The sequence below is a fragment of the Panthera pardus genome, unplaced genomic scaffold (assembly GCF_024362965.1).
Source record: "Panthera pardus isolate Hobbes unplaced genomic scaffold, ASM2436296v1 HiC_scaffold_24, whole genome shotgun sequence".
Classification (NCBI taxonomy): domain Eukaryota; kingdom Metazoa; phylum Chordata; class Mammalia; order Carnivora; family Felidae; genus Panthera; species Panthera pardus.
The window spans coordinates 19,619,994-19,635,581 of record NW_026526810.1 but is presented as its reverse complement, the minus strand read 5'-3'; the positions used below and the strand labels follow the sequence as shown (position 1 = coordinate 19,635,581).

The window sequence follows — 15,588 nt, the reverse complement described above, 5'->3', positions numbered from 1 at the left end:
TTACATACTGGTATCCAGTTATAACAAAGAACTAACATCAAGAACCAAGTTAGTTTTGTGTTATAAAAATATCAAAAGAGTATTAATTTCAGGGGATTTTTTCTTTGGGATTTTGCTACATATTCATATCTCAAAGTATAAAATAATTTTGTTCATCAAAATATATCATTGATGATAGCCATTGCCCTTTTTTTGCATCTAAAGTTGATTTGACTTGAAAGTTAATTATAACTACGAAAATTTTAAATTCCATCTATATTTCTTTCACACTTTGGAAAACATTTTCATGACAAGGGCTTATGAGTGCTGTATACTTGTCTTTGCAAGATGAAGATAATCATCGAACCTGTAATAGCATAACATACAAAAGACACATACTCTGGGGTTGTGTTTTGTTAGACCAAAACACAACCCTTAAGGTAAAATGTTGAACTCCAACTGAACTAATCCAAGAACCCAAAGTTAAAATACTGCTTACTTTTAGTAGTTTGGAATAGAGTAATAACCTTCTGATGTTCAGAGATAATCAACATCATTGAATTCAGCAACATGAGAATTTTTCAAATCATATTTTTTTCTCAACTGGAAACTTGTGGATAATGCATATACACCCTTCCTAAACCTAGGGTGAGATTATTAAATAAAGAAATTCTAGGTAACCATGATAGTTTCAGAGTAAAAGAGGTCACAAAGAGAGGAAACCAGGTCAAAACTCACTGCAGTTCATACTTGAACTCAGACTGTCCAGGAACATGGGGATGAGGTCAACATGAGTGTGTCCCAGCAAGCAGTGTCTCCACACATGTGGGCACTGGTGCTCCTAAGAGTTGCTAAGGAAAGATATAGAAGGGGTCTTGGCATAAGAGAGCTTCCGGATATTTGCTTACATGTTTTACAGATTTCCTTGCAACGGCAATTGGCAACTGTTTCCAATATCCAAAAACCATTCATAAACATCACCAACCTACAGATTCAATAAGGGATTAGCAAGAATATCACTTTAAAACTCAATTAATGTGTGTGTGCGCACGCATGTGAGTGAGTGTGAAATGCATAATAGAAATGGTTGCCAGGTACTCCGGTGCTGCTCAAAGGTAATGTATAACTTCAGATAAACTGAGCAGTGTTTTTCCTTCCTACTCCAATTGGTCACTACTGGTCTGGGGACAGTGAAAGTAAAGAGTGAAATCTAGTGCTCTTTACTCATCACCACAGAAATATTTAGAGATACAGGTATCCAACCCAATAAACCAAGTTGAAGAGCAGGAATGATGTAGGGAAAAAGACCCGAGAATATGAGTCCAGCTCCAAGATGTCTATGTGAATACGCCCTTTTCTCCAAGATCCGGATTTGCATTCTTCATAGCAGCAGAAGAAGCTCTGACAGTCTTTGCCATCCAGACACTCATAGACGCAGGTATCTTCAAATTCCTGCCAGTACACAGAATTGTTTAAAGTGATCATTGCAGGTGGTGGTGGCCTCACGTCAAGGAGAGAATAGTTCTGTAGGCAATAAGAACAACACAAGAATCATCATGAATGCAATAAGAACAGCCTGAGATAAATCGAGCAATAGGTGCATGTTATATCTGTCCACCAAATAAGGAGGATAATGCCATGCCTATTCCCACACATCCCCCATCCCTGAACTGGACATTTCAGTCTTTTAGAGTTCAGTCTGCCAATTAAATATTTGAAAATCTAATGCAAAAAAAAGTACAATGCAGCTTTCAAAAGTTGCATATCTCAAATTATTGGTGTGGGAAGATGAGCACATTTTCAGATATGTATTAACCATTTCAAGTCTCTGTTCTGCCTACTTTTCTGTTGATTTGGAGTAAATGTGTACATATTGTATATAATCCCCAAATATTAAGCACTACATATATTGAAATGTGGAGAGATAAATTTGTTTTTCCCTAATTAGTAACCGGTAAAAATATGGTATTATAAGACTGATGACAGAATCTTCTTGTTCAATGTAATTAAGGTAAAAAATGAGCTTTCAGTGTGTGGTGGCCAGATACCATTTGTCGCATATAGAGAAATAGCCAAAAATGTGTACAATTGGAATGTTTTATTTTCTATTTCCCAAGCTCTCTTCCTGACGTGGAAAAGTCAGTGTAGGGCCTGTATAGGAGAGGGGGTGACTTAACGTTCACTCATAAATGAGATGAATCACTCTTAACCTTGAGAAGTGTCTTCATATAGACTTGTCAATTCCTCAGGCACTTGTTTGAGCTCTTCCAGATAACTATGAATTACGTATTAAATTGAAGTCTGTTAAGAGGTTATATTTCTAAATTTGACTGAATAATGTGAGAGTATTAAGGATTATAGTTGCCTTTCTGTTTTAGTTTCATTTGTGCTGGTTGAACTGAGGGACTGAAGTGTGCCAATGGAAGTAGTGAAAGCTGAAATCAAGGGATAGGTGAACACACAAACCCAGTCCTCAGCTGACTGGCTAGATCTGTTGTTCCTTGCTTGAGGAGAGAGACCTTCCAAAATTCATTAGAAAGCATCGTGAATACCTCTTATGCAGCTGATCCTTTAACAACATGGATTTCAATTGTGCAAGTCCACTAATATGCAAATTATTTTCAATGAATACAAGTCCAGTACTGTTAATGTATTTTCTTTTCCTTATGATTTTCTTAATCTTTTTTTTCTCTAGTTTACATCAAGGTAAGCATATAGTATATAGTACATATAACATACAAAATATATGTTAATCAACTATTTATATTATCGGTAAGGCTTCCACTCAATGATAGGCTATTAGTAGTTGAGTTGTTGGAGAGTCAAAAGTTATATACACATTTTTGACTGTGTGTGGGGGGGGGAAGAAAGGGCAGCATCCTTAATCCCTGCATTATTCTAGGTTCAACTATATTTTTTAAGGGTCAACTGATTTTTACCGAAAACTATTGTTTCAAGGAAACAGTGTACATCTTTTCTTCTACTTCTGGATTTTAGTTTGATTGAATATGCTCATAGCTATGTGGAGCCGAAAACCAGAGAAAAGCAGGTAAAAGCGTATAGCACTCAGTGTCCCTATTGGTAAGCTTTGGGGCATCTTTTTAATTCAGAAGTATTTGTGTGTGAGGTCCAACCCAAAGTGAGACATCCCAGACCACATGTTCACTAAGCATTGCCTACTCCACACATACCAATGACCAGTCAGGAGCATCATGGAGAACCTTCTACCTTTTTCCACACCTTTGGGCAATGATAGAAATGAAAGCCTTGTTGTTCCATAGGCTCTACTGTGGACACATCTCCTCAAGGTTAATAGTTCTTAAACCTGAGTGGGTATAAAAATCCGTGGGGGCGGGGGGGGGGGGTGGTTGCAGAAAAACAAAAAGTTGATTCCTTCTGTACTTCAGTGCATTTGAGGAATCTGTATCTTTTTGGCAAGATTCATTTGGAAAAATCTGCCTTTTTAAAGTAATTGCATATGTGTTTTGACAGTGTTCAGCCAGATATTCATCCTTTCATTTCATCAACACTTTGTCCCTGTGTAGTGACATACAGATGAGAAGGATGGCCATTACTGGCAGGACAGGCCCAAAGGAAGATGTTGACTCAGAATGGGCATCAGAAGGCTCTGAAAGGATGGGGACAGCCCCTTAGAGATCTAAAGGGTGATCAAGGAGCTACAGGCAAATAAGCAGCCGGGTTTCTGGAGGCAAGAAAACCCTATTCACGTCTACATTTAACAAACTAAAAACTCATGATTACTGAAACATAAATAAACCTGATCTAATAATTGAAGGCTTTTAATAAATAAATAAATAAATATGGAATAAAATCAATTGCATCTTATAATATTGAAGATATTATTATTCTATTATTGAAGATATTATTAACAGCCATATGTTAAACTGCTTACATACTTTTTAAAATGTATATCTCTCACCTATCATAAAAATTTCAAACTGGGCTCAAAATGGAGATTTTAATTAATGCATCTCCAAGGTCACCTACAGCCTGACTCACTCCTGCTTTGCCTGTATGTATGATGCAGTCCCTTGACTTCCCTGGAAACCTGTGCTTCCTGGGTGGCAGGTTCTACTGCACATATGAAGTGGTTAGCTTTGCATTTTACAGGTTAGGAAACTGAGGCACAGAGATGTTCGAACAGCTTGCCCCAAAGTGCATGCATGATTGTTAGTGGGGCCTGCCTCATTGCTCAGAGACTGATCATCTCTGCAGATGTTGGTGATAGAGGGTCCCTTAACTAGCCTAACCCTGTGGATCTTTCAACATAGAATTGAATACATTGACAATTTTCATGAAAAGTTTGAAAATTCCCTTTTTTTAAAAAAAAATTAAGTTTATTTATTTTGAAGGAGAGAGAGAGAGAGAGAGAGCACAAGCAGGGTAGAGGGAGAGAGAGTGAAACAATCCCAAGCAGGCTCTGCACTGTTCACACACAGCCTGACACAGGATTTGAGCTCAGGAACCATGAGACCGTGACCTGAGCCAAAGGCAGAGGCTTAATGGGCTGGACCACCCAGGCACCCTGGAAAATTCCCTTTTTCTTTGGCTATTTTATGAACTTTTGTTTAAGATCTCTCTGTGTCTTCTCACCTGGCCTGGAGCCCTTTCTCTCTGAGTTGTTTTTCTACATACTTTCTTCAAGGTCATTACACTTTTCCTCTTAAAAACGAAAGAAAACAATTCTGATTTTGTGAAAATTTATTATTATTATTATTATTATTATTATTATTATTATTTGCTATGTAAAATATTCTTTTTTTGGCAATATCTTTTGTATACGAAAGGTGTCAATATTTCTTCTTCCACTCCCAGCCCCCTGGCTGTGTGTGATAATGTGGTTTCTAGGCCTCACGATATGTGTTCTGACTTGTCTTTGTTTACAGCATCCCCATTCCCAACTCTTTCCATTACTTTTCAGTCTGTTGCTATTTGGAAGCATTTGCTGGCAAATCTGTAGTTCTCTGTGGCTTCCCACAGCTATAAAAGTGGCTTCAGCACTCACCTCTGTCAGAACTAAAATGATACACTTTCAGAGTATAGATAACCAAGCAGTCACTTTTAAAAAACATGTTGAAAGGCACTAAACATAAATTACTGATCAGCAGTTAGAAAACCATGTATGGTATATAGGTGGGCATAAAGCATTCAGTGTAATTAGTGAATTGATATGTATAAAGGAATACAAGTAGTTATATATAAATTTTGTTATATGATAAAAGGGTAGCTCACATCAGTAATTTTAAGACATTTCTCTATTTTTCAAAAGTTAGATTCTTACTTCAAGCCATATACTAAAAATTCAGATGCATTACTAATTAAATTTAATAATATTATAAATTGTTGAACCTTCATCAATATTTATAGGGCTTAATTTCTCCGTATTTCAGCTTCCTTGTTAGTAGAATGGGTGAGGTTAAATGAACTCACACATGAAAGCACTTACAACATAGGGTCAAACAGAGTAAGTGCTCAAAAGAAAGTGACGGGAGTTAGATCATTCTGAGGGTAGGGAGGACCTTCCCAAAAAGGACACAAGAGGCAGAGACCACAAAAGGAAAGACTGATAGATTTGGCAACAGGAGACTTAATACATGTGGAGAAAAGCACAAGAAACAACAGTGACAGCATGGCCATAAAACTGGAATAAAACTACTTAAAAAACATATTAATATGCTTAATTATTCTGTATGCAAGTATATAAATTTTGTTATATAAAATATAATATACATAATATATGATATAAGTAACTGGCAGATAGTTACTTTTAACTTTAAAAAAGTTAAGACATAAATAAGTTATAAATGTTATATAAAAAACTTACATAAAAGAAGACATAAAAAGCAATTCACAGTAATAGAAATGCGAGTAAAAAATAAACAAGTGAAATATATTCAACTTTGTCAGTAATCAAAGAAATGATAAAGGAACATTTTGCAGGAGCCATTTTTCTGTTTGTCTATCAAACCTAATGCAAGGAGAGTTCTGGGAGGTGGGTGTCCCACACTGCTAATGGAGCCAAGCAACTCTTCTGACCCAGCCATTTTGCTTCTAGGAAATTATATTGTCACAGGTATATACAAAACTGCAATGATAAGAATATATATAAAAGTGAAACGGTGTGTATTAGCCCCATTTCCAGCCACAACTATCTGTGCGTCAATCATTGCATATAATTCAATCATTAAAATGATCCTATAAAATAATATTATAACGCAGAAACTTATTCATAACGTATTTTTGAGTTACAAAACAGAAATATGTATGTATATGCTGATCCCTGGGTAGAAGGATTATGATTATTTTGTTCATTTTCCAAATTTTCTAAGTTGGATATTTAAAAAAAAGTATACACACTTTTGAAAGGAGTATGTGCAACACTCATTGTTCTTCAATATATGCATACATAAACAATAACATATCATTTAATCTTAATTTAGTAAGAGTTCTCAGGAATATTTGCACCTTCAATGCTATACATACGGAGGGGGCTTGTAGGCTTATTCGCTCATGAATCCATCTTGAGGAATCTGGATGCAATAACTACAAGAAAACCAGAAAAAAAAACAATTAGAAAACTGTGGAAATCTGCATTACAGATCACCTTAGTTAAGAGAAATCATTCATGTGTGATTACATCAATCCATGTCACTGGTAGGTAAAGTTGAAGAGGTACTTTATGGTTATATTCATATCTTCAGAATATTTGTCTTTTTTTAATGTCTTGTTGAATTAGCTATTTATATAACAGTGTAGAAGAGAATCATTTATTGCAAACTATCCTTCCCCTACCTTTCCAGAAAATCTTTGCTACTGGAACTTACCGATGTTTTCTTCTTAGTGGTAGTTGGTTTTCTACAACTTGAATAGTAGTTGAGGGTGGCATACTCCATCAGAGCAGCAAAGACAAATAAGAAGCAAACAGTCACAAAGAGGTCCATGGCTGTCACATAGGACACACGGGGCAAGGAATTCCTGGCAATGGTGCTAAGCGTGGTCATGGTCAGCACTGTGGTGATGCCTGTACAGGGGATAGTTATCAAGTTGTAAAAGGAATCACACAAAATTCTTCCACTCCAACAGTGTTTTATTTTTAGGTAAATCCTTGTTGACATTGGATAAATGTAATAATACTTTATTTTTAATGTTTATGCAATTTTGCAAGCAACATTTCCATAGAGCTTTTATCATAGTCTTCACAAAAACATTAAACTACCTGAATTAAGTCAACACCTTTCAATTTATTCAGAAATTTTCAAATTGTCTCATATTTTCTCTTTTAAATATTTTTTAAGTGATACAGTTTGCAGTCCCCCATTTTCTCTGTTCCACATCTCAGCCAAATAAACCATTTCCTTTCTTGCTTTTTCTTTATGCAATTTGTGAACTCCCACCCTTCTTGAAGACCAAGATGAAGTACCACTCTTTCTGAGGTCCTATTGCATGTACTTCAGAGTTGATAATGTGAATCTGCACTACCTTGTGCCTTCTATGTACCTCATTTCTACATTAGCATAGATAATTGCATATGTCTTTATGGTTTTTGCATGTCTGTCTCCCTGAATAAATTGTGTGATCATTACAAGCAAAACTGTATCTTGCTCATCTTTGTTTACCTGTTAGCAAGAATTGTGCCTAACACATTTTAGGCATTCGAATGGAATGCGTTGATTCATTGATCAATTAGTTAATTCATAATACTTAGTGTTGGTCTGACTTTGATTATTTCAATACTTAGTGAGTCAATTCTAAAGATTCAGAGACTGTGGAAAAGATTTAGAAAAGAGACACCCATGTGATGGATGGTATAAAAGGAAAAAGAAATGAAAAGAGGATGAAGGCTATGAAACATGAAAAAGAATGAAATGACTGGATGATCATTATGCAAAACAAGTTAAGGCTAATTCCACCCTAGATGAGCTCCTGAGAAATCAGAACCGGCTAGAGCTGTTGGACACGCAGGTTAGTGACATGGATCCTGGAATCACAGGAATATGGACATTAACACTCACTACCTGTGTGGCTGAATGAGAGTACTATAAAATATCTGCCAGGAAGTAATACTCAGTGATTAGGTAGACATGATAGATAAATGCACATTAGTTCCCACCTTAACTGTAGCATCATAGCTCCTGTGTAGTGAATGCCTCCCTTACTTCCTCAGGGAGGGTAGCCAGGGCCATTTGGAGGATGAGGCTAACAGCACAGGGTGGACAAGTTAACCATGTGTAAAAGATATTGACCTGGAAGTCAAATCCCCCTGCCTTGCTCTAAGCCTTCTCAGCATTTGGTCATGTAAAGTCACTTACTTTCTTTGAATCTGTTTCTTTAATCAGTACGGTGAAAATGGAATGCCTCCTTACTGTAGGTGGGAAAGTAGCCATGCTTCATGTAAAAATGGTGTGTAAACTTGGGGCACCTGGGGGGCTCAGTCAGATTGGTTAAGCATCTGACTTTGGCTCAGGTCATGATCTCATGGTTCATGAGTTTGAGCCCTACATCTGGCTCTCTGCTGTCAGCACAGAGTGTGCCTCGGATCCTCTGTCCCCCGATCTTCTCTGCTCTCCCCTACTTGTGCTATCCCTCTCTCTCAAAAATAAATAAATATTTTTAAAAATGCTATGTAAACTTGAAAAGTCTACACTGATGGCAGGTATATTTTTATACAAAAAAAAAGATTTTGTAATGAATATCCAATTTAACTTTATTTTTTTTTCAATATATAAAATTTATTGTCAAATTGGTTTCCATACAACACCCAGTGCTCATCCCAAAAGGTGCCCTGCTCAATACCCATCACCCACCCCTCCCCTCCCTCCCACCCCCCATTAACCCTCAGTTTGTTCTCAGTTTTTAACAGTCTCCTATGCTTTGGCTCTCTCCCACTCTAACCTCTTTTTTTTTTTTTCCTTCCCCTCCCCCATGGGTTTCTGTTAAGTTTCTCAGGATCCACATAAGAGTGAAACCATATGGTATCTGTCTTTCTCTGTATGGCTTATTTCACTTAGCATCACACTCTCCAGTTCCATCCACGTTGCTACAAAAGGCCATATTTCATTCTTTCTCATTGCCACGTAGTATTCCATTGTGTATATAAACCACAATTTCTTTATCCATTCATCAGTTGATGGACATTTAGGCTCTTTCCATAATTTGGCTATTGTTGAGAGTGCTGCTATAAACATTGGGGTACAAGTGCCCCTCTGCATCAGTACTCCTGTATCGATTGGGTAAATTCCTAGCAGTGCTATTGCTGGGTCATAGGGTAGGTCTATTTTTAATTTTCTGAGAAACCTCCACACTGCTTTCCAGAGTGGCTGCACCAATTTGGGTTCCCACCAAGAGTGCAAGAGGGTTCCCGTTTCTCCACATCCTCTCCAGCATCTATAGTCTCCTGATTTGTTCATTTTGGCCACTCCGACTGGCGTGAGGTGATATCTGAGTGTGGTTTTGATTTGAATTTCCCTGATAAGGAGCGACGTGGAACATCTTTTCCTGTGCCTGTTGGCCATCCAGATGTCTTCTTTAGAGAAGTGTCTATTCATGTTTTCTGCCCATTTCTTCACTGGGTTATTTGTTTTTCGGGTGTGGAATTTGGTGAGCTCTTTATAGATTTTGGATACTAGCCCTTTGTCCGATATGTCTTTTGCAAATATCTTTTCCCATTCCGTTGGTTGCCTTTTCGTTTTGTTGGTTGTTTCCTTTGCTGTGCAGAAGCTTTTTATCTTCATAAGGTCCCAGTAATTCACTTTTGCTTTTAATTCCCTTGCCTTTGGGGATGTGTCGAGTAACAGATTGCTATGGCTGAGGTCAGAGAGGTCTTTTCCTGCTTTCTCCTCTAGGGTTTGGATGGTTTCCTGTCTCACATTCAGGTCCTTTATCCATTTTGAGTTTGTTTTTGTGAATGGTGTGAGAAAGTGGTCTAGTTTCAACCTTCTGCATGTTGCTGTCCAGTTCTCCCAGCACCATTTGTTAAAGAGACTGTCTTTTTTCCATTGGATGTTCTTTCCTGCTTTGTCAAAGATGAGTTGGCTATACATTTGTGGGTCTAGTTCTGGGGTTTCTATTCTATTCCATTGGTCTATGTGTCTGTTTTTGTGGCAATACCATGCTGTCTTAATGATGACAGCTTTGTAGTAGAGGCTAAAGTCTGGGATTGTGATGCCTCCTGCTTTGGTCTTCTTCTTCACAATTACTTTGGCTACTCGGGGCCTTTTGTGGTTCCATATGAATTTTAGGATGGCTTGTTCTAGTTTCGAGAAGAATGCTGGTGCAATTTTGATTGGGATTGCATTGAATGTGTAGATAGCTTTGGGTAGTATTGACATTTTGACAATATTTATTCTTCCAATCCATGAGCACGGAATGTTTTTCCATTTCTTTATGTCTTCTTCAATTTCCTTCATAATCTTTCTATAGTTTTTAGCATACAGATCTTTTACATCTTTGGTTAGATTTATTCCTAGGTATTTTATACTTCTTGGTGCAATTGTGAATGGGATCAGTTTCTTTATTTGTCTTTCTGTTGCTTCATTGTTAATGTATAAGAATGCAACTGATTTCTGTACATTGATTTTGTATCCTGCAACTTTGCTGAATTCATGTATCAGTTCTAGTAGACTTTTGGTGGAGTCTGTCGGATTCTCCATGTATAATATCATGTCATCTGCAAAAAGCGAAAGCTTGACTTCATCTTTGCCAATTTTGATGCCTTTGATTTCCTTTTGTTGTCTGATTGCTGATGCTAGAACTTCCAACACTATATTAAACAACAGCGGTGAGAGTGGGCATCCCTGTCGTGTTCCTGATCTCAGGGAAAAAGCTCTCAGTTTTTCCCCATTGAGGATGATGTTAGCTGTGGGCTTTTCATAAATGGCTTTTATGATCTTTAAGTATGTTCCTTCTATCCCGACTTTCTCAAGGGTTTTTATTAAGAAAGCGTGCTGGATTTTGTCAAAGGCCTTTTCTGCATCGATTGACAGGATCATATGGTTCTTATCTTTTCTTTTATTAATGTGAGTATCACGTTGATTGATTTGCGAATGTTGAACCAGCCCTGCATCCCAGGAATGAATCCCACTTGATCATGGTGAATAATTCTTTTTATATGCTGTTGAATTTGATTTGCTAGTATCTTATTGAGAATTTTTGCATCCATATTCATCAGGGATATTGGCCTGTAGTTCTCTTTTTTTTTTTACTGGGTCTCTGTCTGGTTTAGGAATCAAAGTAATACTGGCTTCGTAGAATGAGTCTGGAAGTTTTCCTTCCCTTTCTATTTCTTGGAATAGCTTGAGAAGGATAGGTATTATCTCTGCTTTAAATGTCTGGTAGAACTCCCCTGGGAAGCCATCTGGTCCTGGACTCTTATTTGTTGGGAGATTTTTGATAACCAATTCAATTTCTTTGCTGGTTATGGGTCTGTTCAAGCTTTCTATTTCCTCCTGGTTGAGTTTTGGAAGAGTGTGGGTGTTTAGGAATTTGTCCATTTCTTCCAGGTTGTCCAATTTGTTGGCATATAATTTTTCATAGTATTCCCTGATAATTGTTAGTATCTCTGAGGGATTGGTTGTAATAATCCCATTTTCATTCATGATATTATCTATTTGGGTCATCTCCCTTTTCTTTTTGAGAAGCCTGGCTAGAGGTTTGTGAACTTTGTTTATTTTTTCAAAAAACCAACTCTTGGTTTCGTTGATCTGCTCTACAGTTTTTTTAGATTCTATATTGTTTATTTCTGCTCTGATCTTTATTATTTCTTTCTTCTGCTGGGTTTAGGCTGTCTTTGCTGTTCTGTTTCTATTTCCTTTAGGTATGCTGTTCGATTTTGTATTTGGGATTTTTCTTGTTTCTTGAGATAGGCCTGGATTGCAATGTATTTTCGTCTCAGGACTGCCTTCGCTGCGTCCCAAAGGGTTTGGATTGTTGTATTTTCATTTTTGTTTGTTTCCATATATTTTTTAATTTCTTCTCTAATTGCCTGGTTGACCCACTCATTCTTTAGTAGGGTGTTCTTTAACCTCCATGCTTTTGGAGGTTTTCCAGACTTTTTCCTGTGGTTGATTTCAAGCTTCATAGCATTGTGGTCTGAAAGTATGCATGGTATAATTTCAATTCTTGTAAACTTATGAAGGGCTGTTTTGTGACCCAGTATATGATCTATCTTGGAGAATGTTCCATGTGCACTCGAGAAGAAAGTATATTCTGTTGCTTTGGGATGCAGAGTTCTAAATATATCTGTCAAGTCCATCTGATCCAATGTAGCATTCAGGGCCCTTGTTTCTTTATTGACCGTGTGTCTAGATGATCTATCCATTTCTGTAAGTGGAGTGTTAAAGTCCCCTGCAATGACCACATTCTTATCAATAAGGTTGCTTATGTTTATGAGTAGTTGTTTTATATATTTTTTGGGGCTCCGGTATTCGGCGTATAGACATTTGTATTTGTTAGCTCTTCCTGATGGATAGACCCTGTAATTATTATATAATGCCCTTCTTCATCTCTTGTTACAGCCTTTAATTTAAAGGCTAGTTTGTCTGATATAAGTATGGCTACTCCAGCTTTCTTTTGGCTTCCAGTAGCATGATAAATAGTTCTCCATCCCCTCACTCTCAATCTAAATGTGTCCTCAGATCTAAAATGAGTCTCTTGTAGACAGCAAATAGATGGGTCTTGTGTTTTTATCCATTCTGATACCCTATGTCTTTTGGTTGGCGCATTTAATCCATTTACATTCAGTGTTATTATAGAAAGGTACGGGTTTAGAGTCATTGTGATGTCTGTATGTTTTATGCTTGTAGTGATGTCTCTGGTACTTTGTCTCACAGGATCCCCCTTAGGATCTCTTGTAGGGCTGGTTTCGTGGTGACAAATTCCTTCAGTTTTTGTTTGTTTGGGAAGACCTTTATCTCTCCTTCTATTCTAAATGACAGACTTGCTGGATAAAGGATTCTCGGCTTCATATTTTTTCTGTTTAGCACACTGAAGATCTCGTGCCAATCGTTTCTGGCCTGCCAAGTTTCAAAAGAGAGATCAGTCACGAGTCTTATAGGTCTCCCTTTATATGTGAGGGCACGTTTATCCCTTGCTGCTTTCAGAATTTTCTCTTTATCCTTGTATTTTGCCAGTTTCACTATGATATGTCGTGCAGAAGATCGATTCAAGTTACGTCTGAAGGGAGTTCTCTGTGCCTCTTGGATTTCAATGCCTTTTTCCTTCCCCAGTTCAGGGAAGTTCTCAGCTATAATTTCTTCAAGTACCCCTTCAGCACCTTTCCCTCTCTCTTCCTCCTCTGGGATACCAATTATGCGTATATTATTTCTTTTTAGTGTATCACTTCGTTCTCTAATTTTCCCCTCATACTCCTGGATTTTTTTTATCTCTCTTTCTCTCAGCTTCCTCTTTTTCCATAACTTTATCTTCTAGTTCACCTATTCTCTCCTCTGCCTCTTCAATCCGAGCTGTCGTGGTTTCCATTTTGTTTTGCATTTCGTTTAAAGCATTTTTCAGCTCCTCGTGACTGTTCCTTAGTCCCTTGATCTCTGTAGCAAGAGATTCTCTGCTGTCCTGTATACTGTTTTCAAGCCCAGAGATTAATTTTATGACTATTATTCTAAATTCACTTTCTGTTATATTACTTAAATCCTTTTTGATCACTTCATTGGCTATTATTTCCTGGAGATTCTTCTGAGGGGAATTCTTCTGTTTGGTCATTTGGGATAGTCCCTGGAGTGGTGAGGACTTGCAGGGCACTTCCCCTGTGCTGTGGTGTATAAATGGAGTTGGTGGGCAGGGCCACATTCAGACCTGATGTCTGCCCCCAGCCCACCGCTGGGGCCACAGTCAGACTGGTGTGTGCCTTCTATTCCCCTCTCCTAGGGGCGGGATTCACTGTGGGGTGGCATGGCCCGTCTGGGCTACTTGCACACTGCCAGGCTTGTGTTGCTGGGGATCTGGCGTATTAGCTGGGGTGGGTAGGCAAGGTGCATGGGGGCAGGAGGGGCAGGCTTAGCTAACTTCTCCTTAGGTGATCCACTTCAGGAGGGGCCCTGTGGCAGCGGGAGGGAGTCAGATCCGCTGCTTCTGCCGGAGGTTTGGCTCCGCAGAAGCACAGAGTTGGGTGTTTGCGTGGAGCGAGCAAGTTCCCTGGCAGGAACTGGTTCCCTTTGGGATATTGGCTGGGGGATGGGCGAGGGAGATGGCGCTGGTGAGTGCCTTTGTTCCCTGCCAACCTGAGCTCTATCTTCAGGGGGCTCAGCAACTCTCCCTCCCTTTATCCACCAGCCTTCCCGCTTTCGAGCAGAGCTGTTAACTTATGACCTCCCAGATGCTAAGTCGTGCTTGCTGTCGGAACACAGTCCGTCAGGCCCCTCCGCTTTTGCCAGCCAGACTTGGGGGCTCTGCTTGGCCGTCAGGCTGCCCCTCTGCCCCGGCTCCCTCCTGCCAGTCCGTGGAGCGTGCACCTCCTCCCCGCCCTTCCTACCCTCTTCCGTGGGCCTCCCGCCTGCGCTTGGCTCCGGAGACTCCATTCTGCTAATCCTCTGGAGGTTTTCTGGGTTATTTAGGCAGGTGTAGGTGGAATCTAAGTGATCAGCAGGATGCGCGGTGAGCCCAGCGTCCTCCTACGCCGCCATCTTCCCAGCATTCTACCCCAATTTAACTTTAAAAAAAAATATGGTGACCATGTCATGCCTACAGAATATCTAGATAGTAATTTTTTCATTAAATTTGGGGATTTTTAACTTCATTTCTTCAAAAATTTTTATCTTATTTTATCTCATTTTGTAACATCAGTTACAGCTATGTTATACATCTTCATATTGTCCAACAGACCACTGGGATTTATGTTTTAAAAGCTTTTATCCCTGTCTTCTTCAGATTAGCTAAATTTTGTATGATGGTCTTCAATTATGCCTGACCTTTTTTTTCTGCTCTCTTGAATCTGCTCTTAAGCCCATTTAGTGAATTTTTCAATTCAACTATTATACATTTCATTCTAGAATTTACTTTTTAATATACTTTACTTGCTGAGATTATCCATCTGTTCATTCACTAACATTACATTTTCCTCTAAGTCCTTTAACATTGTTAAAATAGCTGCTTTAAAGCCCATGTCTGCTGACTCAAAATCAGAGATGTCTTTTTATATTGACTTTTTTTTTCTTGATCATGAGTCACATTTTCTTGCTTCTAAGAATGTCTAGTAATTTTTTATTATATACTCAATCTTGTGGATGATACCTTACAAAGATTATGAAGTATGCTATCCTTTTTAAAAGCATATTAAATGCTTTCTTTTGACAGATAGTAAATTTACTAATTGTTCTCCTTGATCTTCTCATGGCTTGATTTAAAATTTGTTCAAAGCAGTCCTACAAGTGCCCCTTTAGTTTTAAGCACAGTCTTTCTGGTGTCTGAACTAAATGTTCTGGTGTTAATGACATTTCTTCACTCTTCTGGAGTGTAAATATATTATCTTCCAGCATTATGTATTTCTAGTATCTCTAGCCCCTTAATGCCATAGTGGTAACTCTTTGACAGGACTTTCATAGTCTCAAATTGTGCAACCAATACTACATATTATATTGT

The 15,588-nt window shown here is 38.3% G+C and overlaps 1 protein-coding gene across 3 annotated transcripts in view; it reads right to left on the bottom strand.

The window, feature by feature from the left end:
* Positions 1-462: 462 nt before the first annotated feature.
* GABRG3 (gamma-aminobutyric acid type A receptor subunit gamma3) overlaps positions 463-15,588 on the bottom strand; it is a 729,606-nt gene continuing 714,480 nt past the window's right edge. Inside the window, exons 8-11 of one of the 3 annotated variants that reach the window (XM_019435788.2) lie at positions 6,825-7,021; positions 6,484-6,543; positions 4,594-4,662; positions 463-1,503 (exon numbers count right to left, since the gene is read on the bottom strand). In XM_019435788.2, coding sequence (XP_019291333.1) covers positions 1,222-1,503; positions 4,594-4,662; positions 6,484-6,543; positions 6,825-7,021 — 608 coding nt within the window. In that variant the 3' untranslated portion in view covers positions 463-1,221. Of the gene's footprint in view, positions 1,504-4,593; positions 4,663-6,465; positions 6,544-6,824; positions 7,022-15,588 lie in introns of all 3 variants that reach the window. The other 2 variants (XM_019435789.2, XM_019435790.2) reach the window with 2 other exon arrangements.